We start from the raw sequence: 23,793 nt of genomic DNA, 5'->3' as shown, positions 1-23,793 counted from the left end.
CTGGGTTTTGTCAGTATACCTGTTTCCTGCTGTGCTGGTCCATACAAACAAATCCTGCTAAAAATAAAACCCCTATAACACTCGAGATATTTTAGGTGCCTGTGGGTGATGACGGACGCCACAGTACACCCATAAAGACACATCCGTAGGAGGACCATCTCAGGCCACCAAGCCTAGGGAAGACGTTCTCATCCCACTCACCACCCCGTGCACAGCGACATTTTCACAATCGGCAGCGTTCGTCGGCCCGGGCAGTTTGTCTCATCATCAGAAATTAAGATGTCCTTGTTTGTGTAAAGAAAAGAAATCCTGCAGTATCCTGAAACGGACACAAAAGCATTCTGATTTATTGTAACAAGTCGCGCTGGTGAGGCGGCAATATTATTTTCCAGGCAGAGTTCTTGTTATATGAATGTACGGTAATCAATGACTGTTTCCATTCACAGACCGTAATCAGAGTAATACACAAAGTACCCGAAGGTTTCTGATCGTTTTACTAAACAAGAAATTAGCTTTCATAAAGTATAGGATATTAATATGGAAAAGATTGGTGGTCATCTTCAGGTTGGGGCTTCTTATATGACACTGAGGGGTGCACAGCAAGTCATTCAAGCACCTGAAGCCCCCTTTGGCCGTAACCAGCCTTTTCCCACTCTATGCTACTTTTATCACAAGTGAAATTGCATGCAACCTACATTAGATTTTTGGGACATGAGGGGTCATGTGGGCCCATCAGTCTCCTCCTTTCACAATGTATGAAAACCATTTTGTCACCATAGCAAAGCAATAACAGCGCAGCAGAAGAAATGTAATCTGATGGTTGTTCTGGATAACAAGACGCGTTTTCTGTCAGACCGTTTTGATAACTGTCAGTAAGGCTTGAAGATATGATCTGGCACCCGACACCCCGTCCTCTACTCACAAGTGCAGCGTCCTCACCGCTGCAACAAAAGTCTCCAGCTTCTCACATCCTCCAGGACTTTAAAAGGAATAAAGGTTCATTTTTGCTCATTATTTTATTTATATGCAAAAAAAGAATTAGAATGAGCATCGGTGCAAGATTGCAAAACGCTAAAACAGGTAATTAAAAACAAAAAAATATAATCATATCTAAAAAGAAATAAAAACAAAGTGAGACGGCCAGGGGTGGATGAGACGGCGGTACTGCACGTACAGATCAATCAGATGCCACATACATTTTCTAGAAATCAATAACTAACGCTTGTTTTGTTGCTATCATTAACACAAATATAAATGCCGGTCAGGAAAAAAAAAAAACCCTGAATGTTGTGCAATTTTCCTCTTTCAGGACCATCACCCAATCATTAAAAATGAGGAAAATAAGAATTAGGTGTTACAACCGTTTGGTTATGTAAGCATGCCGTTCTGGCAGAACTTAAAAGAAACGCCTGATCCAATCTGGTCCCCCCAATTGCCCCTTTCAGACAGCCTGGTTGGCAGACTGGTAAATACACTCGCCATTGCCTTGCAGCACTTCCTTGAACTGTGAGACCACCCGTCCAAAGTGTGATCCTTCCCAGAAGATTTTGCCACATTGACTGCAACAGAAGAACAGGGGAACCTTGTCCAAGAGTCCTGGGGGTATAGTTTCCAGCTGGAGGGGGGCACCATTGGCAAGAAGCAGAGATTCCGAGGAGATGCCCATTTCCTCCATCCATCGCAAATTTTCGCACACCCGCTCTGGCTTGCTGGCATGTGGGGGATCTGTGGATAATAACACAAAAATTGTAACACCAAGTACCTTAAACAATACAGGGAGAGCTGGATAAGAACCAATATGGCAGCTGTGACTACAACCCAAGAGTGCAGAACAGTGCTTCAAGCCCCTTCTATATGCAGACCGGACACAATATACCTCCCCCTACGTCTGCCGCTTATTGAGGACATGTCTAAATAATTAGGCTTTAGTCCCCCATATGGGACTAGTTATGTGTCCAGTTCTGAACGAGAGAGACACGCGCCAAATGCAACAGGGACCCTAGCTACACGCTGGAGGGAGTCCGGAAGGAAAATGTAATAAAAATGCACAAGGGGCAGAATGGAAAACTCCTGAGCCCTGAACCTTGGAAATCACCATGGTAAATTATTTCTGGTGTTGCATAAAGGATCCTTAAAGGGGTGTTCCATAAATTACATTCATCAGTCCTCCAAAATCAACATACAGTGGGGCAAAAAAGTATTTAGTCATTCAGCAATAGTGCAAGTTCCACCACTTAAAAAGATGAGAGGCGTCTGTAATTTACATCATAGGTAGACCTCAACTATGGGAGACAAACTGAGAAAAAAAAATCCAGAAAATCACATTGTCTGTTTTTTTAACATTTTATTTGCATATTATGGTGGAAAATAAGTATTTGGTCAGAAACAAAATTTAATCTCAATACTTTGTAATATATCCTTTGTTGGCAATGACAGAGGTCAAACGTTTTCTGTAAGTCTTCACAAGGTTGCCACAAACTGTTGTTGGTATGTTGGCCCATTCCTCCATGCAGATCTCCTCTAGAGCAGTGATGTTTTTGGCTTTTCGCTTGGCAACATGGACTTTCAACTCCCTCCAAAGGTTTTCTATAGGGTTGAGATCTGGAGACTGGCTAGGCCACTCCAGGACCTTGAAATGCTTCTTACAAAGCCACTCCTTCGTTGCCCTGGCGGTGTGCTTTGGATCATTGTCATGTTGAAAGACCCAGCCACGTTTCATCTTCAATGCCCTTGCTGATGGAAGGAGGTTTGCACTCAAAATCTCACGATACATGGCCCCATTCATTCTTTCATGTTCCCGGATCAGTCGTCCTGGCCCCTTTGCAGAGAAACAGCCCCAAAGCATGATGTTTCCACCACCATGCTTTACAGTAGGTATGGTGTTTGATGGATGCAACTCAGTATTCTTTTTCCTCCAAACACGACAAGTTGTGTTTCTACCAAACAGTTCCAGTTTGGTTTCATCAGACCATAGGACATTCTCCCAAAACTCCTCTGGATCATCCAAATGCTCTCTAGCAAACTTCAGACGGGCCCGGACATGTACTGGCTTAAGCAGTGGGACACGTCTGGCACTGCAGGATCTGAGTCCATGGTGGCGTAGTGTGTTACTTATGGTAGGCCTTGTTACATTGGTCCCAGCTCTCTGCAGTTCATTCACTAGGTCCCCCCGCGTGGTTCTGGGATTTTTGCTCACCGTTCTTGTGATCATTCTGACCCCACGGGGTGGGATTTTGCGTGGAGCCCCAGATCGAGGGAGATTATCAGTGGTCTTGAATGTCTTCCATTTTCTAATTATTGCTCCCACTGTTGATTTCTTCACTCCAAGCTGGTTGGCTATTGCAGATTCAGTCTTCCCAGCCTGGTGCAGGGCTACAATTTTGTTTCTGGTGTCCTTTGACAGATCTTTGGTCTTCACCATAGTGGAGTTTGGAGTCAGACTGTTTGAGGGTGTGCACAGGTGTCTTTTTATACTGATAACAAGTTTAAACAGGTGCCATGATAAAAAAACAGACAATGTGATTTTCTGGATTTTTTTTTCTCAGTTTGTCTCCCATAGTTGAGGTCTAACTATGATGTAAATTACAGACGCCTCTCATCTTTTTAAGTGGTGGAACTTGCACTATTGCTGAATGACTAAATACTTTTTTGCCCCACTGTATATCAACTTCTCCATTCACCGTTTATATCAGTGGGGGTGGCTGCACATACTCACCAAGCACCTCTGGATAGATCAGGCGATCATACATTTATCATCCCTATAATGTACACTAAGAACTTCTGATACTTAATACTACGCTCTGTGGCTCTACTACCAATAACTAGGCTTGCAGTCAGTGAATGGAAACATTCTCGGTTACAAATCAAAACTAATAACCTGAACAGACTGAAACCCCCGGTGAAAATGATTTGGGCGACAATTCCACTGTGCTAACAATCGGCATCCAAGGCATGTGAATGGGATTTTTCCAACTCTGTTTACATGAACTAGGGAAAACATGTTCTCTGGTTATTAGGCTACAAAAAGAAAGAATTCTGCATGAAAAAGCCATCAGGTTAGCAGCACCACGGCTAGGGTTTGCTACAATGTATTAGTAAGGGTAAGGGCTTTTATCATGAAGCCTAACCTTAATTAGCCATAGGTTTTCTTCCATTGGATCCAGTGAGCAAAAAATGAATCCTTTTCAAATGAAAGAAAAAATGATGGCCATTTAAAGGATCCCTTTTCCATAGACTTCAATGTAAAAAAATAAATAAAAATGATCCAGTTGTAATCAGTTTTTTTTTTTTCATAAGATGAATTGCTGAAGGATCCGTTTTAATAGACTACTGGACATGTGAACATAGCCTTACTTGACAAATGGAAATCTCCCCTCTTCGTCAGGAAACTGGGAAATACTAAGTCTATGACAAGTTACCATCGTCCCGATATCTGTGCCCTTGAAAAACACCAGGACACTTGGGGTCAAACTGACCTGTGTATGGTGTAAGTCCTCTATGTACTTATTTTGGTGATCTTAGGGCAGAGAAAGGCCATCAGGTGCTGGATATCAATGGGGGAACCAACAAGTTGCTTTGCTTGCGCCGATGTGTAGAGATACAAAGTGAGGGCAGCACGTTGCATCTTCTGCCCCAGGTGAAAGAGGAAAGCCTCTGCTTAGGGTGAGAGTCACGGGCCTATGGTTGTCATGGGAAGACTAGGTGAGCGAGAGCTAATAACCCGGGCCCCTGCAGTTTCCCTCAGACTAGGGAAATCCTGACTGACCCTCTACCTGGAGTTTACACCACGCCGCAGTCACTCAGGAATACACTATAAATGTGCAGGGCAAAATAAATACAAATATAGGAAGGAGTAAATAAGACAGAGGAAAATACACCACCAGCAACGAATCTCCAACAACCAGCTCTCCACTCCAGACCGAGATGATAACGCACAAGAAAGAAGCTATAATCGGCGATGCCCAATTAACAGGAGAACTATTTAAAGGCCATGGGAATGGCCCAGCTTCCAATCCGAGGATTAGGTAAATTAACCCCGGAACAGCTAGATAAAATCTAGCAGACGCCAATGAGCAAATAGTGGTCAAAAGCGGAATTACTGCTGTCTGTCGGATGACCTGGTCTGAACAGCGTCCGACATGACAGTACCCCGCCTTCTACGAGGGACCCCAGGGCCCTCACGGCTTATAGGACCTGGCTTGTCTGGATGGCGACGATGAAAAAACCTGACCAGCCGATCCGCATGAATGTCCGAGGTTGGTACCCAGGACCTCTCCTCAGGCCCATAACCACGCCAGTGTACCAAGTACTGTAAAGTGCGACGCACTACACGAGAGTCAACCACCTTGGAGACTTCAAACTCCAAATTACCATCCACCAAGACTGGAGGTGGCATAGGTGCTGCGTCCACAGAACCCACCACCTTCTTTAGAAGAGACCTGTGGAACACGTTGTGTATAGGTACCTTCACACTAAACGACGCTGCAGCGATATCGACAACGATGCCGATTGCTGCAGCGTCGCTGTGTGGTCGCTGGAGAGCTGTCACACAGACAGCTCTCCAGCGACCAACGATGCCGAAGTCCCCGGGTAACCAGGGTAAACATCGGGTTGCTAAGCGCAGGGCCGCGCTTGGTAACCCGATGTTTACCCTGGTTACCAGTGTAAATGTAAAAAAACAAACACTACATACTTACATTCGCGTCCCCCGGCGTCCGCTTCCCTGCACTGTGTAAGCGCCGGCAGTAGCAGGGCACAGCGGTGACGTCACCGCTGTGCTTTGCTTTCCGGCCGGCAATGACACATCAGAGGGTGAGTATGTAGTGTTTTTTTTTTACTTTTACAATGGTAACCAGGGTAAATATTGGGTTACTAAGCGCGGCCCTGCGCTTAGTAACCCGATATTTACCCTGGTTACCATTGTAAAACATCGCTGGCATCGTTGCTTTTGCTGTCAAACACAACGATACACGCCGATCTGACGACCAAATAAAGTTCTGAACTTTCAGCAACGACCAGCGATATCACAGCAGGATCCAGATCGCTGCTGCGTGTCAAACACAACGATATCGCTATCCAGGACGCTGCAACATCACGGATCGCTGTCGTTATCGCTGCAAAGTCGTTTAGTGTGAAGGTACCTTATCTTATACACCGTAGGGAGCTCCAATCGGTACGCTAGTGTAGGGTTGAGCGACTTTTACTTTTTCAGGATCGAGTCGGGTTTCGCGAAACCCGACTGTCAAAAGTCGGGTCGGGTGAAATCGGCCGATCATTGCGAAAAGTCGGGGGCCGACTGAAACACGAAACCCAATGCAAGTCAATGGGGAATAAAAGTCGGCAGTGAGTGGAGGACAGGAAAACACCTACCGAGCCCATTTTAATGTCAAAAACATCAATTGTTGTTACTTAAGCTTGTCAATCTTAATTTACCTTATAATAATAGTTAGCCATTGAAAATTTGGGGGTAAATTGGCAACAGTTGTGGGGGGAGTAGGGCTGGCTCAAGTTTTTCGTGGGCCAAGGAAACGCGGACTACGTCACGGCGGTGGAGCAGGGAGAGGTAAGTATTTCAACTTTGCAAGTGCTGTGATCATGAGCAAGCAGGGGGGGCACACTTGTTCGCATTGCCACTGGCACAGGGCCCCTCAAAGTACGGTGTTGTGTTTGACGGCGGGGGCGCCTCCCACCGGCAGTGACACTTTTGCGTACTATGACGGGCCCTGTGACAGTGACGTCGCCAACGAGTATGCCCCCCCCACCTGATGAAGGAACCTGCACTTTCATATGCACCTTCCTCTTTGTCCCCGTGTAAGGTGGTATAGTATGCGGGAAGGGGGACCTGACTTTCAGCAGGGTCAGATTCTGGCTGTGTAGAGTGCAAGGGGAATGTAGTGGTCTGGGTCAATGTACCAGCAGACCCATCAAGCAGTGGCTGGGTAATAGGCAGGATGAGGAGGAAACACAGATATAGGCCCAAAATAAAAAAGGAGGCTAAAAGCAGGAAAAAATTGGTTACAGGAGTAAACAGGCAGCATTGCTTTGTTCAGTGGAGGACAACAACAAGCAGCAGCAGACACCGTTAGTAGGGCCCAACCAATCTAGTAGGCCAAATACAGTTTCAAATTCTAAATATAGGCCGAAAGCCTGTAGATTCAAACTCAGCTTTGTTTCTTTGAGGAAAGCAAGAGGCAGCAGCAGACATAACTAGGCCCAAACCAAGAACCAGGGCAAATGCAGTTTCATATTGTTGATAGAGGCCGAAAGCCTGTAGATTCAAACTCAGCTTTGTTTCTTTGAGGAAAGCAAGAGGCAGCTGATGTAACTAGGCCCAAACCAAGAACCAGGCTAAATGCAGTTCCATATTGTTGATAGAGGCTGAAAGCCTGTAGATTCAAACGCAGCTTTGTTTCTTTGGGGAAAGCAAGAGGCAGCAGCAGACATAACTAGGCCCAAACCAAGAACCAGGGCAAATGCAGTTTCATATTGTTGATAGAGGCCGAAAGCCTGTAGATTCAAACTCAGCTTTGTTTCTTTGAGGAAAGCAAGAGGCAGCTGATGTAACTAGGCCCAAACCAAGAACCAGGCCAAATGCAGTTCCATATTGTTGATAGAGGCTGAAAGCCTGTAGATTCAAACGCAGCTTTGTTTCTTTGGGGAAAGCAAGAGGCAGCAGCAGATGTAACTAGGCCCAAACCAAGAACCAGGCCAAATGCAGTTTCATATTGTTGATAGAGGCTAAAAGCATGTAGATTCAAACGCAGCTTTGTTTCTTTGAGGAAAGCAAGAGGCAGCAGCAGATGTAACTAGGCCCAAACCAAGAACCAGGCCAAATGCAGTTTCATATTGTTGATAGAGGCTGAAAGCCTGTAGATTCAAACGCTTTGTTTAGTAAAGGTAGAGTGGGCGCACCCACCTGTCCAGGCAAACGGCACTTGCACGGGTGCTTGCGGCAAGTGGTGACCACGGTCCTGTGGGGGGAGTCAGCCCATTTAGGGAGGTATAAAAATGGCCTATGGTGGACATTCAGCAGCTGCAAATGGAGGAATTGGCAAAGTCAGTAAGAGGTGGGCAAAAGCGAGTCATTTATCACCCAAGCTAGGTGTCAGCAGGGGAAGGTGGGGCAAAAGAATTGGCAATCCATGATTGGTTCATTTTAATGAAGGTTAGATCATCTACATTTTGGGTAGCCAAACGTGTCCTTTTTTCGGTCAGTATTGAACCAGCAGCACTGAAGACTCTTTCTGAAAGCACACTGGCAGCAGGGCAAGCGAGCTCCTGTAATGCATATTCTGCCAATTCGGGCCAGGTGTCTAGTTTAGATGCCCAGTAATCAAAGGGGAATGACCTGTGAGGGAGAACATCGATAAGGGATGAAAAATAGTTTGTAACTATACTGGACAAATGCTGTCTCCTGTCACTTTGAATAGATGCAGCAGTCCCTGTTGTGTCAGTGGTCATTGAAAAATCACTCCACAACCTTGTCATAAAACTCCTCTGTCCAACGCCACTTCGGATTTCGGCACCTCTAGCACCTCTGTCATGTTGCCCCCTACGGCAAGTGTGAGGACCATCACCGCCTCTGTGTGCTGGGAATGCCTGAACCAAACGGTCTACAAGAGTGGCTTGTTTGGTAGCCAATATTTGCTCAAAGTTCTCATGTGGCATGATGTTTTGCATTTTCCCTTTATAGCGTGGATCCAGGAGGCAGGCCAACCAGTAATCGTCATCGGTCATCATTTTGACAATGCGGGGGTCCCTTTTTAGAATACGCAAGGCATACTCAGCCATGTGCTCCAATGTTCCTGGTGTCAATTCACTGGTCCTGCTGGGTTGAGGAGCACTTTCTTGGAAATCCACATCACAAGTGTCCCGCAAGAAACCTGTACCTGACCTTGCAACGCCACCAGTTTCAAGTGGCCCCTGAGAAGCATCCTCCTCCCATATACAGTCATCCCCATCATCCTCCTCCTCATCCTCTTCGACCGCCACCTCGTCCTGGACAGTTCCCTGACCAGACAATGGCTGACTGTCATCAAGGATTCCCTCCTCCTCGGCTGCAGACGCCAGCTCCTTGATGTGCGTCAAACTTTGCATCAGCAGACGCATAAGTGGGATGCTCATGCTTATGATGGCGTCGTCTGCACTTGCCAGCCGTGTGCATTCCTCGAAACACTGAAGGACTTGACAGAGGTCTTGTAGCTTGGACCACTGCACACCAGACAACTCCATGTCAGCCATCCAACTGCCTGCCCGTGTATGCGTATCCTCCCACAAATACATGACAGCACGCCTCTGTTCACACAGCCTCTGAACCATGTGCAGTGTGGAGTTCCACCTTGTTGCAACGTCGATAATTAGGCGGTGCTGTGGAAGATTGAGCGATCGCTGATGGTTCAGCATACGGCTGGAGTGTACGGGCGACCGGCGGATGTGCGAGCAAAATCTTCGCACCTTCAAGAGCAGGGCTGGTAACTCCGGATAATTTTTAAGAAAGCACTGCACCACCAGGTTCAAAGTGTGAGCCAGGCAAGGTATGTGTTTGAGTTGTGAAAGGGCTATGGCAGCCATAAAATTCCTTCCATTATCACTGACTACCTTGCCTGCCTCAAAATGTACACTGCCCAGCCATGACTGAGTTTCTTGCTGCAAGAACTCGGCCAGAACTTCCGCGGTGTGTCTGTTATCGCCCAAACACTTCATTTCAAACACAGCCTGCTGACGCTTCCCACTAGCTGTTCCGTAATGGGACACCTCGTGTGCAACACTGGCAGCTGCGGATGGAGTGGTCGTGCGACAGCGCTCTGTTGACGAGCTTTTGCTTCTGGAGGAGGAGGAGGAGGAGGTGGGGTGGAGAACGTCTACAGCCAACTGTTTCCTAGATCGTGGGCTAGGCAGAACTGTCCCACTATTGCTGTCTCCTGTGGACCCTGCATCCACGACATTAACCCAGTGCGCCGTGATGGACACGTAACGTCCCTGGCCATGCCTACTGGTCCATGCATCTGTTGTGAGGTGCACCTTCCCACTGACAGACTGCCTCAGTGCATGGACAATGTGGTCTTTGACATGCTGGTGGAGGGCTGGGATGGCTTTTCTCGCAAAGAAGTGGCGACTGGGTAGGTCATAGCGTGGTACTGCGTAGGCCATCAGGGCTTTGAAAGCTTCGCTTTCAACCAACCGGTAGGGCATCATCTCTAACGAGATTAGTCTAGCAATGTGGGCGTTCAAACCCTGTGTACGCGGATGAAAGGATGAGTACTTTCGTTTCCTAACAAGAGTCTCTTCTAGGGTGAGCTGGACTGGAAAGCTGCCTATGGTGGAACTAGCGGTGGTGGTGGTTGTGGACATGGCAGATTGAGAGTGAGTTGGTGATGTTGGCCTACATACGGTGCTTCCTACCAATAACCTTCTGACTCCCTGACTGCTTTGGCCTAGCGACGATCCCTCCACATTTGCTGCTGCTGGTGTCCTAATCGTTGGTCTTACAGTGAGGGAAGCAATGTTGCGGTGCTGACTACCTTCATTCAGACCTGGTGCACCAACGGTACGGGACGTTAGGTAGTTACTCCAGGCTTGCAAGTGCATGCTGTTTAAATGTCTACGCATGCACGTTGTATTTAAATTGTTAAGAATCTTCCCTCTGCTAAAGGTCTTTGAGCATTTTTTACAGATCACTTTTGACTGATCATTGGGATCTTGGTAAAAAAAAATGCCACACTGTACTCTTCCTACTATGGAATTCCTTTTCAGGCATTGCACGCTGTGCAACTTTCACAGGATGGCCACGCTGTCCTAAAACTGGTTTTGTCAAACGTTTTTTGCCTGATACGGGCCTGCCAGATGACAGCTGTTGCGATGTAGATTGGTGCTGCTGCGGATAACCCTCCTCCGCTTCTGAGCTACTGGCAGCGCCACCCTCTTCCCCCCATGGCTGCCAATCTGGGTCAACAACTGGGTCATCTATCACCTCCTCCTCCTCAATGTCATGTGCACCTTCCTCAGTGTCACGATGTAAGGTGCTATAGCGTTCGGGACAGGGCACCATAGTCTCATCAGGGTCAGATTGTGGCTGAGCAAACTGCGAGGGCAATGTAGTGATCTGACTCAATGGAACAGCATCATAATCTAGCTGTGGCTGTGCATCAGTGCACTCCATGTCCGATTCTTCTTGTAATGGGCAGGGTACAATTTCCCTTTCTAACCCAGGCACGGTATGTGTAAAGAGTTCCATGGAGTAACCTGTTGTGTCGCCTGACGCATCCTTCACTTTTGGTTTGAGAGAAGGACACAAGGAAACGTCTTGTTCCTGACCGGGAGCATCCACTGACGACTGGCTGCTGTGACATTTTGAACTTTGGGAAGAGGAGGCCAAAGAGCTAGAGGCTGAGTCAGCAAGGAAAGCCAAAACTTTTTCCTGCTGCTCCGGCTTTAAAAGCTGTTTTCCTACTCCCAGGTACGGGGGGCCTTCAAGGCCTTGTGTAGCCAGACGATGACGCAGGCTCAACACCTTCAGCCTTAGGTGCTACTGTGCTTTTGCCACTACCACCAGATGCAGCACCACCATCAGTACCAGCTGACAACCCCCGCCCACGGCCTCTTCCACCAGACTTACTCATTTTTTTGGGGGGAGACACAGAAGCACAACTCTGGCCCAGTGGTATAACTGTAAACTATGAACGTGCCAGAAAGTGGCTGCCTGATATACAGGTCCTTCTCAAAAAATTAGCATATAGTGTTAAATTTCATTATTTACCATAATGTAATGATTACAATTAAACTTTCATATAGTATAGATTCATTATCCACCAACTGAAATTTGTCAGGTCTTTTATTGTTTTAATACTGATGATTTTGGCATACAACTCCTGATAACCCAAAAAACCTGTCTCAATAAATTAGCATATTTCACCCGGCCAATCAAATAAAAGTGTTTTTTAATACCAAACAAAAAAAACATCAAATAATAATGTTCAGTTATGCACTCAATACTTGGTCGGGAATCCTTTGGCAGAAATGACTGCTTCAATGCGGCGTGGCATGGAGGCAATCAGCCTGTGACACTGCTGAGATGTTATGGAGGCCCAGGATGCTTCAATAGCGGCCTTAAGCTCATCCAGAGTGTTGGGTCTTGCGTCTCTCAACTTTCTCTTCACAATATCCCACAGATTCTCTATGGGGTTCAGGTCAGGAGAGTTGGCAGGCCAATTGAGCACAGTAATACCATGGTCAGTAAACCATTTACCAGTGGTTTTGGCACTGTGAGCAGGTGCCAGGTCGTGCTGAAAAATGAAATCTTCATCTCCATAAAGCATTTCAGCCGATGGAAGCATGAAGTGCTCCAAAATCTCCTGATAGCTAGCTGCATTGACCCTGCCCTTGATGAAACACAGTGGACCAACACCAGCAGCTGACATGGCACCCCACACCATCACTGACTGTGGGTACTTGACACTGGACTTCAGGCATTTTGGCATTTCCTTCTCCCCAGTCTTCCTCCAGATCCTTCTCCCCAGTCTTCCTCCAGACTCTGGCACCTTGATTTCCGAATGACATGCAAAATTTGCTTTCATCAGAAAAAAGTACTTGGGACCACTTAGCAACAGTCCAGTGCTGCTTCTCTGTAGCCCAGGTCAGGCGCTTCTGCCGCTGTTTATGGTTCAAAAGTGGCTTTACCTGGGGAATGCGGCACCTGTAGCCCATTTCCTGCACACGCCTCTGCACGGTGGCTCTGGATGTTTCCACACCAGACTCAGTCCACTGCTTCCTTAGGTTCCCCAAGGTCTGGAATCGGTCCTTCTCCACAATCTTCCTCAGGGTCCCGTCACCTCTTCTCGTTGTACAGCGTTTTCTGCCACATTGTTTCCTTCCAACAGACTTACCATTGAGGTGCCTTGATACAGCACTCTGGGAACAGCCTATTTGTTGAGAAATTTCTTTCTGGGTCTTACCCTCTTGCTTGAGGGTGTCAATGATGGCCTTCTTGACATCTGTCAGGTCGCTAGTCTTACCCATGATGGGGGTTTTGAGTAATGAACCAGGCAGGGAGTTTTTAAAAGCCTCAGGTATCTTTTGCATGTGTTTAGAGTTAATTAGTTGATTCAGAAGATTAGGGTAATAGGTCATTTAGAGAACCTTTTCTTGATATGCTAATTTATTGAGACAGGTTTTTTGGGTTATCAGGAGTTGTATGCCAAAATCATCAGTATTAAAACAATAAAAGACCTGACAAATTTCAGTTGGTGGATAATGAATCTATAATATATGAAAGTTTAATTGTAATCATTACATTATGGTAAATAATGAAATTTAACACTATATGCTAATTTTTTGAGAAGGACCTGTATACGACACACTAGCAGTACAGCAGAATATACACTGTGTGCGAATTTTAATCTCCCTTTTTTTGGGGGGGAGACACAGAACCACAACTCTGGCCCAGTGGTATAACTGTAAACTATGAACGTGCCAGAAAGTGGCTGCCTGATATATACGACAAACTAGCAGTACAGCAGAATATACACTGTGTGCAAATTTTAATCTCCCTTTTTTTTGGGGGGGGAGACACAGAACCACAACTCAGGCCCAGTGGTATAACTGTAAACTATCAACGTTGCAGAAAGTGGCTGCCTGTTATATACGACACACTAGCAGTACAGCAGAATATACACTGTGTGCGAATTTTAATCTCCCTTTTTTTGGGGGGGAGACACAGAACCACAACTCTGGCCCAGTGGTATAACTGTAAACTATGAACGTGCCAGAAAGTGGCTGGAATTATTATTTAAAAAAAAAAAATATAGGAAGCTCCCTACAATGAGCTCAGGACAAGTATGGCAGCAATAAAAAGGACTGCTGAACACAAAAATGTGGACAAATAAACAAGATAGGTAACTGTGCAGAAAGGAGCAACAGGAATTTTGCTTTTAAAAAAGCAGTTGGTTTGCACAGCACCGTGCACACAGCTATGCAGCTGCTGCACTAAAATACGACCTCCACTGTCCCTGCACAAAAAGGTGGTGTGGGACAGTGAAAATCGCTCCAGCACAAGCGGTTTGGGGGTTTATATTTCCTCCCTAACTCTGTCCCGGCTTCTGACTAACTGCAGCAACACCTCTCCCTATGCTCAGATCGGCAGAAGTAAGTTGGCGGTCGGCGTGCACGCCCCTTTATAGCCCCTGTGACGCCGCAGACAGCAAGCCAATCACTGCCATGCCCTTCTCTAAGATGGTGGGGACCGAGACCTATGTCATCACGCTGCCCACACTCTGCATCCTCCTTTATTGGATGAAAAACGGCGGTGACAGCGTCATATGAAACGCGACTTTGGCGTGAAGATCGCTGACCGCATGGCCGATCCCACTGTAGGATCGGTTCGGGTTTCATGAAATCCGACTTTGCCTAAAAGTCGGCGATTTATGAAAATGACCGATCCGTTTCACTCAACCCTACGCTAGTGGGTTAATGACGGCGGTGACCCTAAATGGACCAATAAACCGTGGACCCAATTTAAGGGACGGTATTTTGAGTCTTATGTTTTTTGTGGATAACCACACCCAGTCATCCACACTCAGGTCCGGACCTGGCACACGCCTACTGTCAGCCACACGTTTGTACCTAGCACCCACACTCAACAGGAGCTGCTTAACTCTCCTCCAGACTGATGACAATTGTGTCCCCAACTGGTCCTCCTCCGGAACGCCGGAAGAGCCCCTCTGACTCAAGGTACAAAATTGAGGATGTAGCCCATAAACACAAAAAAAGGAGACTCCCCAGACGACTCCTTGCGGTGATTATTGATGGCAAACTCAGCCAAAGGAAGAAAGGTAGACCACTCCTCCTGGTTATCAGAGACAGAGCAGCGTAGGTACTGTTCCAAATTTTGGTTCATACGCTCAGTCTGACCATTTGACTGAGGATGAAACACCGAAGAATGAGACAACTTGATCCCCAGCCGAGAGCAAAATGCTCTCCAAAATTTTGCCACAAACTGAGACCTCCTATCAGACACGATGTCAGACGGAACCCCATGAAGTCTGTCCACCTCCTGCACAAATACCTGAGCCAGAGTCTTAGCGTTAGGCAACGAAGGCAAAGACACAAAGTGCGACATTTTAGAAAACCGATCAACAATCACCAAGATGACTGTGTTCCCAGCTGATGAAGGCAAATCAGTGATGAAATCCATGGAGATTTCCATCCAAGGCTTACTAGGTACCTCAAGAGGAAGTAGTGTGCCAACAGGATGGGAGAGAGGCGTATTAGCCCTAGCGCACGTGGTACAAGCTGACACGTATGAGACCACGTCCTGTCGGATCTTGGGCCACCAAAACCGACGTGACACCAACTCCAAGGTACCTCTAACCCCTGGGTGGCCAGCCAGGACAGCATCATGATGCTCCGCCAAAACCTTTAGGCGGAGATGAAGCGGTACAAAAGATTTGTTGACGGGAAGCTCAGATGGTACCTCCTCCTGAGCCTCGGCAATCTCAGCCTCAACCTCGGTAGTGAGAGCCGAAACCACAACACCCTTTTGGAGGATGGGTACTGGATCCTCCCGAGGTTCTTCCCCCGGAAAACACCTGGACAGAGCATCCGCCTTAGTGTTTTTAGACCCCGGTCTGTAAGTGACCACATAGTTGAACCGCGTGAAAAACAATGCCCAGCGAGCCTGCCTGGGGGACAGACGCTTGGCTGACTCCAAATATAGCAGATTCTTATGATCGGTAATAACAGTAACCTGATGTACCGACCCCTCCAAGAAGTGTCGCCATTCCTCGATGGCCAACTTAATTGCCAACAACTCCCTGTTGCCGATATCGTAGTTACGTTCGGCGGACGACAGTTTCTTGGAGAAATAGGCGCACGGACGTAAACCACTCAAAGATGAGCCTTGAGATAGTACCGCCCCCACACCAACCTCAGACGCATCGACTTCCACAACAAAGGGTTTAGATACGTCTGGCTGCACAAGAATGGGGGCTGAAACAAAACTGTTCTTAAGAAATTCAAATGCGCGCACAGCAGCCTCAGGCCAAACGGAGAAATTGGTACCCTTTTTAGTCATGTCAGTTAGCGGTTTAGCAATGATGGAAAAATCCTTGATAAATTTCCTATAGTAGTTAGAAAACCCAAGGAACCGCTGAAGTGCTTTCAGGTTATCAGGACGTTCCCAATGCGGCACCGCTTGCACCTTAGCGGCGTCCATTTTAAACCCAGAAGCAGACACAATATAACCCAAGAAAGGCAACTCTTGAACAGAAAATACACATTTCTCAAGTTTAGCATACAGCTTATTCTCTCTGAGAAGCTGTAACACCTGCCTGACATGATCTAAATGAGCATCACGGTCGCAAGAATATATGAGAATGTCATCTAGATACACGATAACGAATTTCCCCAAAACATGCGAGAACACATCATTGATGAAATGTTGGAACACTGCAGGTGCGTTAGTCAACCCAAACTGCATCACCAAATTTTCAAAATGACCCTCAGGGGTATTAAAAGCCGTCTTCCACTCATCACCTTGACGGACTCTTATGAGGTTGTACGCCCCCCTGAGGTCAAGCTTGGTAAACCACTTAGCACTTGCCACCTGGTTGAACAAATCTGGTATCAGAGGCATCGGGTATGGATCACGAACCGTAATCTGGTTCAACTCCCTGAAATCCAAACACGGGCGTAATCCGCCATCTTTCTTCTTCACGAAGAAGAAACCTGCTGCCACCGGCGAGGATGACGGCCTGATGTGCCCTTTGCTCAAGCTTTCAGCAATGTAATCTTTTAACTCTTGTCTCTCCGGACCGGAGAGGTTAAACATCCTTGCTTTAGGCAACTTGGCCCCTGGTTTAAACCTGATAGAACAGTCATAAGGACGATGTGGCGGCAACTCTGAACAACCCTTCTCAGAGAACACATCCACAAAATCCAGAAGTGACTCCGGAACGCTTGAAGTCACCGCAGCCACACATGTGGCCAGGCAATTCTCCTGGCAGAACTCGCTCCACCGAATTATGTCCTGAGTTTTCCAGTCAATTACCGGGTTGTGCATAGACAACCAAGGAAAACCCAAAACCACCTGAGCAGGAAGATTCCTGAGCACCTTACATGTAACTCGCTCGGAATGTAGAACTCCTATGTGGAGTTTCACCTCAGCCACAAATTCAGTAATCTCCCCCTGAGAGAGAGGAGCAGCATTGATGGTGACCACGCGGATAGGATGAGACAGTTTTTCAATCCTAAAACCTGCTGTGCGCGCAAACTCCTCATCAATGAGATTTGTGGCTGAACCACTATCCACAAAAACAGTAATTGGCAGCTCACTGCCAGCGATAAAAACCTTAGCAGGGAGCAGGCATTGAGAAACCACCATGGAGGATATACATAAGCTCAGATTGGTCTCCTCCACACCCTCTGAGCCTAGAAGTTTTCCGCCGTTGCGTTTTTCTTAGACAGCAGAGGACAGATGTTAATAAAATGACCAGTTTTACCACAGTAAAAACAGGCTCCCTGCTTCCTGAGCTCAGAGGCTTGACGCTTGACATGTGTCACCCCTGCGATTTGCATAGGTTCCGTGGGCTCACCTGCAGCAACCTCACGTAAACCTAAACCCTCTCCCGTAGGCGGTGTCTCATGCTCCCCCTGACGCAAACGACGATCAATGCGGACAACCAGACCCATGGCGGAATCTAGAGAAGCAGGAGTCTCGTACATCAGAAGGGCTTTTTAACCCTTCCAGAAATCCCATGTATAAAACTGACTCCGCAATGCTGGATCATTCCATTGTGTATCGATCACCCAGCGACGAAATTCAGAACAGTAATCCTCTGCAACTCGCTCCCCCTGGCGAATAGAGCGTATCTTAGATTCTGCTAGAGCCATTCTGTCAGGTTCATCGTAGATTTTCCCAAGAGAAGAAAAAAACCTCTCCACTGAGTCAAATGCAACAGAATCAGATGGCAAAGAAAACGCCCATGCTTGGGGATCCCTGCTTAACAATGACAACACCAGGCCCACACGCTGAGCCTCATTACCCGAGGAGATCGGGCGCATGCAGAAATATAGTTTGCAAGCTTCGCTAAAAGAAACAAATTTACTGCGTTCCCCAGTAAATCTTTCAGGCAAAGGAAATTTAGGCTCAGCAACTCTTCCTGTCGCTCCAGCCTGCACATTAGATACTGCTAGTCCCTGTTGCTGCACTGCCCCCCTCAACTCAGTGACCTGTAGGGACAGCGCCTCCAACTGGCGGGTTATGGAAATCATGGGATCCATGACAAAACACAAAAAAAAAGAAACCCCTTTTTTTTTTTGTTGTTGTTGGGCCGATTATAATGTCACGGGAAGACTAGGTGAGCGAGAGCTAATAACCCAGGCCCCTGCAGTTTTCCTCAGACTAGGGAAATCCTGACTGACCCTCTACCTGGAGTTTACACCACGCCGCAGTCACTCAGGAATACACTATAAATGTGCAGGGCAAAATAAATACAAATATAGGAAGGAGTAAATAAGACAGAGAAAAATACACCACCAGCAACGAATCTCCAACAACCAGCTCTCCACTCCAGACCGAGATGATAACGCACAAGACAGAAGCTATAATCAGCGACGCCCAATGAACAGGAGAACTATTTAAAGGCCATGGGAATGGCCCAGCTTCCAATCCGAGGATTAGGAAAATTAACCCCGGAACAGCTAGATAAAATCTAGCAGACGCCAATGAGCAAATAGTGGCCAAAAGCGGAATTACCGCTGTCTGTCGGATGACCTGGTCTGAACAGCGTCCGACATGACAATGGTAAACGGTTAGAAGTCCTTCAGCAAAATTCAAAACTGGGCCTTGTGACACCAACAGAAAAAAATGACCCAAAAAGTCAGGCCACGTTTCACGTCACTTGAGACAATATAGCTGAAGACTCGTACTTCTCACCTCCAGTGTAACATAAGTTACAGTCGCTCGTCCTCCCCTCCTTCACTTTCCCATTAGTAAGAAAAACTTTGGGAAAGGAGCCAAGAGTAGAAAATATGAGGCATTGTTCGGACTGCCCATTGTGTCCCGACCTTTTGCACACTTCAAGGAATGCCTGGTATTTCGTCTTTTTCCCCCCTCCTCCTTTTTCCTCCTTCAAGGCATCTCAGTAGAAGGACGGAGCCCTGCGAGCTTGGTGGCGACGTCACCCGGACAAGATAGCAGGGGAATTTTTTATTTTTTCCTTCCTGCTTTTCTGGGAGACTGTTACAATAAAAGATACATTGTAACAAGTGTGGAGAATTTAATAGATTTCCTCAGAAATACAAATGAAGAGCGGGTCACAAGGGGAAATGTGGATTTCCAGACAAGGAGGGAGGGGGTGAAGTCAACTAACTTTTAAAAAATCATAAGAACGGGGAAAAATGATTGCAGCTATAGAGGACGCAGTTGCCAGAGGGGACCATCGGTCAGAGGTATACATTTTAGGCTACTGAGTTCTAATGCAAAATCTAAAATGTTACCCGACTGCTTTGAATAATTAATAATACTGGTACCCGCAGAGGTTGGATGGTTTAGCAGCAAAGGCACGGTCTATACAGAGTACAACTACTGCAAGTAACAGAGGGGTAGTCGGTACCGATTTTGCATTTTGGGTCCCTTTAAATCCAAGGTAAACAACAATTTAGCATTCAAGAAATCAGCCAGAACAGGCTTTTTGGCAATGGGACTGAATTTAACAGGTCTGGATCCATTTACTGGACACCTTGCTGTTCAGGTGATGGCTGCACCCTGTGCATATCACTAGGGCTGATCGAATAGCTTTGGATAAGTGCTTATCCAAATAGCTATAGCGCTTCCCGAATAGCTGCCCTGGTAACCTGGAGCGCTCCCGATAATCATGTGTCCGGCGCCGCAGCTGCATGTGTCGCGGCTGTGTGACAGTCACAACAAATAAGCGCTCCATGCATGTGAAGCGACACATGCAGCTGCGGAGCCGGACACCTGATTATCGGGAGCGCTCCAGGTATCCATGTTCCCGACGCAGCTATTCGGGAAGCAATATAGCTATTCGGAGAGGGGTACAGTTCAGTTGCCCAATGGATGGATTAGGATTTTCTGTGTTTGGGCCCATTACAGGTTACTCAATGGATGTCCCACAAGACACTGCTCGAGACACTGCTCCAAAACCTTGAGACCAACGGGATGGCATAAACTGCACAACTTTTAACACTACTGCACTGAATTTGGAAATGATTGCACCTTTCACATTTCCCACAAGGCTTCGCACACAACAGTCCAGCTCTGATGAAAGTAAATGGTAAAAGTTTGAGGAAAGTAAAAGCAAATCAGGAAGCTTTGATCAATGCATAAAATGGAAAAAAAAAACTATGAAGAAAATATTCCAAGACGTGATGTAGTGATCGGTGGAGTGTAGTATGGGTGCAGGATGCCTGAGGAGCTGAGGATCTCTCTTGCACCGTTTCATCACTGGACTTCAAAAGATAAATTACATCAAAGCAGCAGCTGAATGAGGGCTTTAGATTGACAACACCCCCACCTAGCACCCTGGTCCACCACAACAATGTATTTTCACTACATTGTGGTTTAAAATACATTGAAGATGTTATGGGGGAGGGGAGACGGACTCCTCACTAAGGCCACGTTCACATGTTCAGTATTTGGTCAGCATTTTAGATCAGTATTTGTAAGCCCAAATCATGAGCGGGTGAAAAATGCAGACTCATGGTGTGCACGTGGCCTAATAAAAGTAGTCCATGAGGAGCGATTCCCTGGTCTGATATTAGTGAACACTTGTGATTGTAAGGTCCTGCATGGATAACTCAATCACAGGAGCAGAATACAGGCCTCAGTTGTGGCAGCAATGTGTTAGCTCAAGCTTTCTCATGTGGGCTATTATCATTAGGGAATAGCTAGATAGGCGATTACTTGATATAATTGTACATTGATCCTGTAGGTCGTCATGGGCAAGCTGTCACGTTGGCAATTAGAGCAGATTAATTGCCTGACAATTACAAATCTATTTACAGAGTTGTTTTTTTTTCTTTTCCAGAACTGATTTCAAAAAGACCTTATCAAGGTATGTATATCCCCGAGATTTCCTCCCTCCATGCTGCAATATAGATAAAGTCCGGTGTGACATTAACCAAAGCTTCAACAAGAACGAGGTCGTGTCTCCGGCTTCTAGGGTGTGGATGTATGCGGACAGTTATCGGCTTACACAGACATGTCTGAGGTTTAGAGGGTTCTCCATAGAAATGTAAAAAAAGTTGATGATTTCAACCCACCTCCAGTTCCACATTGAAATAGAGGGTAGGAGACAAGAGGTGCCTAGACCTGGGGCTCCACTCATCACAACAGGTTAAAATCTGCATGCCATATACAATTATTGCTAAATAACAGAATCTAAATATGTTTCTATGTTGTGCCTACAGCTCTTATGCAGAACAATGTGTCTATGCGGTTACAGATCCTGCAGTCAAAGGTTACTCCACTCCTTCATGATGATTTCTGTCCTGATGAAGAGGTCCTGAGCGATCTCGAAAAGCGTTGACACTGTAAACCTGTTCTATTAATTGCACAATTTAAATCTATAGGCAGGCGCAAGTGCAATTAATAAAAAAGGAGGGTATTAGCTGCAAACAGGACAATACCACAAGGTTGTCAGATCCTAGACACAATTAATACTATAAAGTTTGCGCTAGAAATACCCTTTCAAGCAGTATATAATATATTTAAGACAATATCCCCACCTTGATTTTTTTGTGATAATTGATCAACCTGTCATTTTTTTCTACTAAATATGTCTCTTTTTTCTACTGCTTGAAAGGGTATTTTTAGCGCAAACTTTATAGTATTAACTGTTTTATTAATTATTTTCATCCATTGGAAACCATTGTGGATTAATCAGCAGAAGCACAGGAGTGACATCTCCCTCCTGATACAGGAAAGAAATATATCTTGGTACCGTGTTAGCCAGTAGATAGAAAAATATTTAGAATTGAGAGTCCTCAGTGGTTGATACCACTGCAATTTGTTACCATCTTTTCAGTTAGCCATTAAAAGGTATCAACCACTGAGGACTCTCAATTCTAAATATTTATCTCCCTCCTGATCGTTTCGCACTCTTTGGTCCTTCTAGTGACCGATGTCCCTGCAGCAGCTGATATCTATTTCATGCCAGGTGCAAGTTGCTCTGTAGCAACTATGTAAGGTGAGTGGATCCTTTTCCTTGCCACCTTTTTGTTTCCAGTTAAGAATTTATTGTGCTTTCTTCCTTTCCCATTTTCGTTATTTGTATACTCCTTCATGATGTCAAACGGGTATTAGAAGAGGAGAGTGACTTAGGGAAATAGCAGGATCAGACTACATCTAGTGCTTATTTGTAGTCTGCTACCATTGAGACACATAGCCCTGTGTAGGAGCTGTACACACAAAACAGTAAAAGATTTTTTTTTAATCATGCAGATATAATCTTTAAAGCAGCTTTGTCTTTCTATTATACAACCCCTGGCACAAATCATGTAATCACCGGCCTTGGAGGATGTTCATTTAGTTGTTTAATTTTGTAGAAAAAAAGCAGATCACAGACATGGCACAAAACTAAAGTCATTTCAAATGGCAACTTTCTGGCTTTAAGAAACACTAAAAGAAATAAAGCGCAAAATATGTGGTAATCAGTAAGGGTATGTGCACACGCTGCGGATTTTGCTACGGATCCGCAGCGTTTCCGCAGCTGCGGATCTGCAGCAGTTTCCCATGCATTCACAGTACCATGTAAAGCTATGGGAAATGAAATCCGCAGTGCACATGCTGCGGAAAAAACCTCGCGGAAACGCAGCGGTTTATTTTCCGCAGCATGTCAATTCTTTGTGCGGAATCCGCAGCGGTTTTTCACCTGCTCCAATAGGAAACTGCAGGTGAAAAACCGCAGCGGAAACCCCAATAAAAACCTCAGTAAAAACAGCAGCGGTTTTGCACTGCGGATTTATCAAAACCGCTGTTGAAAATTCCATAATGGAATCCGCAGTGTGTGCACATGGCCTAATGGTTACTTTTTTTTAACCAAGCATAGGGAAAAATTATGGAATCACTCAATTCTGAGGAAAAAATTATAGAATCATGAAAAACAAACAAACACTCCAAAATATCACTATATGCAAATTGCCTCTTCTTAGAAAAAGAGGACTTAACTCTATAGCGCCACCTGTTGGAAGTAGCGATCCTACAAGTCACAATCAACCCTTTAATGAGTCGTGCAATATGACTTAGGATAAAAGCCAAATCAGTATCTCAATTCGCAGACACGGTGTTTTGGGCTGTTGGCCCTCGTCAGTGCGAAGCATGAGAACTGATTTGGCTAGGTGAGAGGCTCTGGACTGGGGTCTAAGGGGTAACGTTTCTCCTTATGCAGAGTGACATACCAGCTCTGGCTTGTCAAGGTAAGGAGGCAATGCTCCTCTGGGAAATTAAATATGCAAATTGCCTCTTCTGAGAAAAAGAGGACTTAAACTCTATAGCGCCACCTGTTGGAAGTAGCGATGCTACAAGTCACAATCAACCTTCTTTTTCTCAGAAGAGGCAATTTGCACAAAACATCACTAGCATTTTGTTGCACCTTTTTTTTTAACAGCTTACAGTCTCTGAGGCATGGACTTAATGAGTGTCAAACAGTACTCTTCATCAATCTGGCTCCAACTTTCTCTGATTGCTGTTGCCACATCAGCTTTGCAGGTTGGAGCCTTGTCATGGACCATTTTCTTCAACTTCCACCAAAGATTTTCAATTGGATTGAGATCTGGACT

General features: G+C 46.0%; 1 protein-coding gene across 6 annotated transcripts in view; it reads right to left on the bottom strand.

The window, feature by feature from the left end:
* Positions 1 to 997: 997 nt before the first annotated feature.
* EXD3 (exonuclease 3'-5' domain containing 3) overlaps positions 998 to 23,793 on the bottom strand; it is a 389,744-nt gene continuing 366,948 nt past the window's right edge. For all 6 annotated transcript variants that reach the window (XM_077284569.1, XM_077284573.1, XM_077284575.1 and 3 more), the window contains one exon: positions 998 to 1,725. In XM_077284569.1, the coding sequence (XP_077140684.1) occupies positions 1,442 to 1,725 (284 nt within the window). In that variant the 3' untranslated portion in view covers positions 998 to 1,441. The remainder of the gene's footprint in view (positions 1,726 to 23,793) is intronic.

Source organism: Ranitomeya variabilis, chromosome 2, assembly GCF_051348905.1.
Source record: "Ranitomeya variabilis isolate aRanVar5 chromosome 2, aRanVar5.hap1, whole genome shotgun sequence".
NCBI lineage: Eukaryota > Metazoa > Chordata > Amphibia > Anura > Dendrobatidae > Ranitomeya > Ranitomeya variabilis.
The sequence above is the reverse complement of the archived record's forward strand: the minus strand, read 5'-3'. Positions and strand labels throughout refer to the sequence as shown.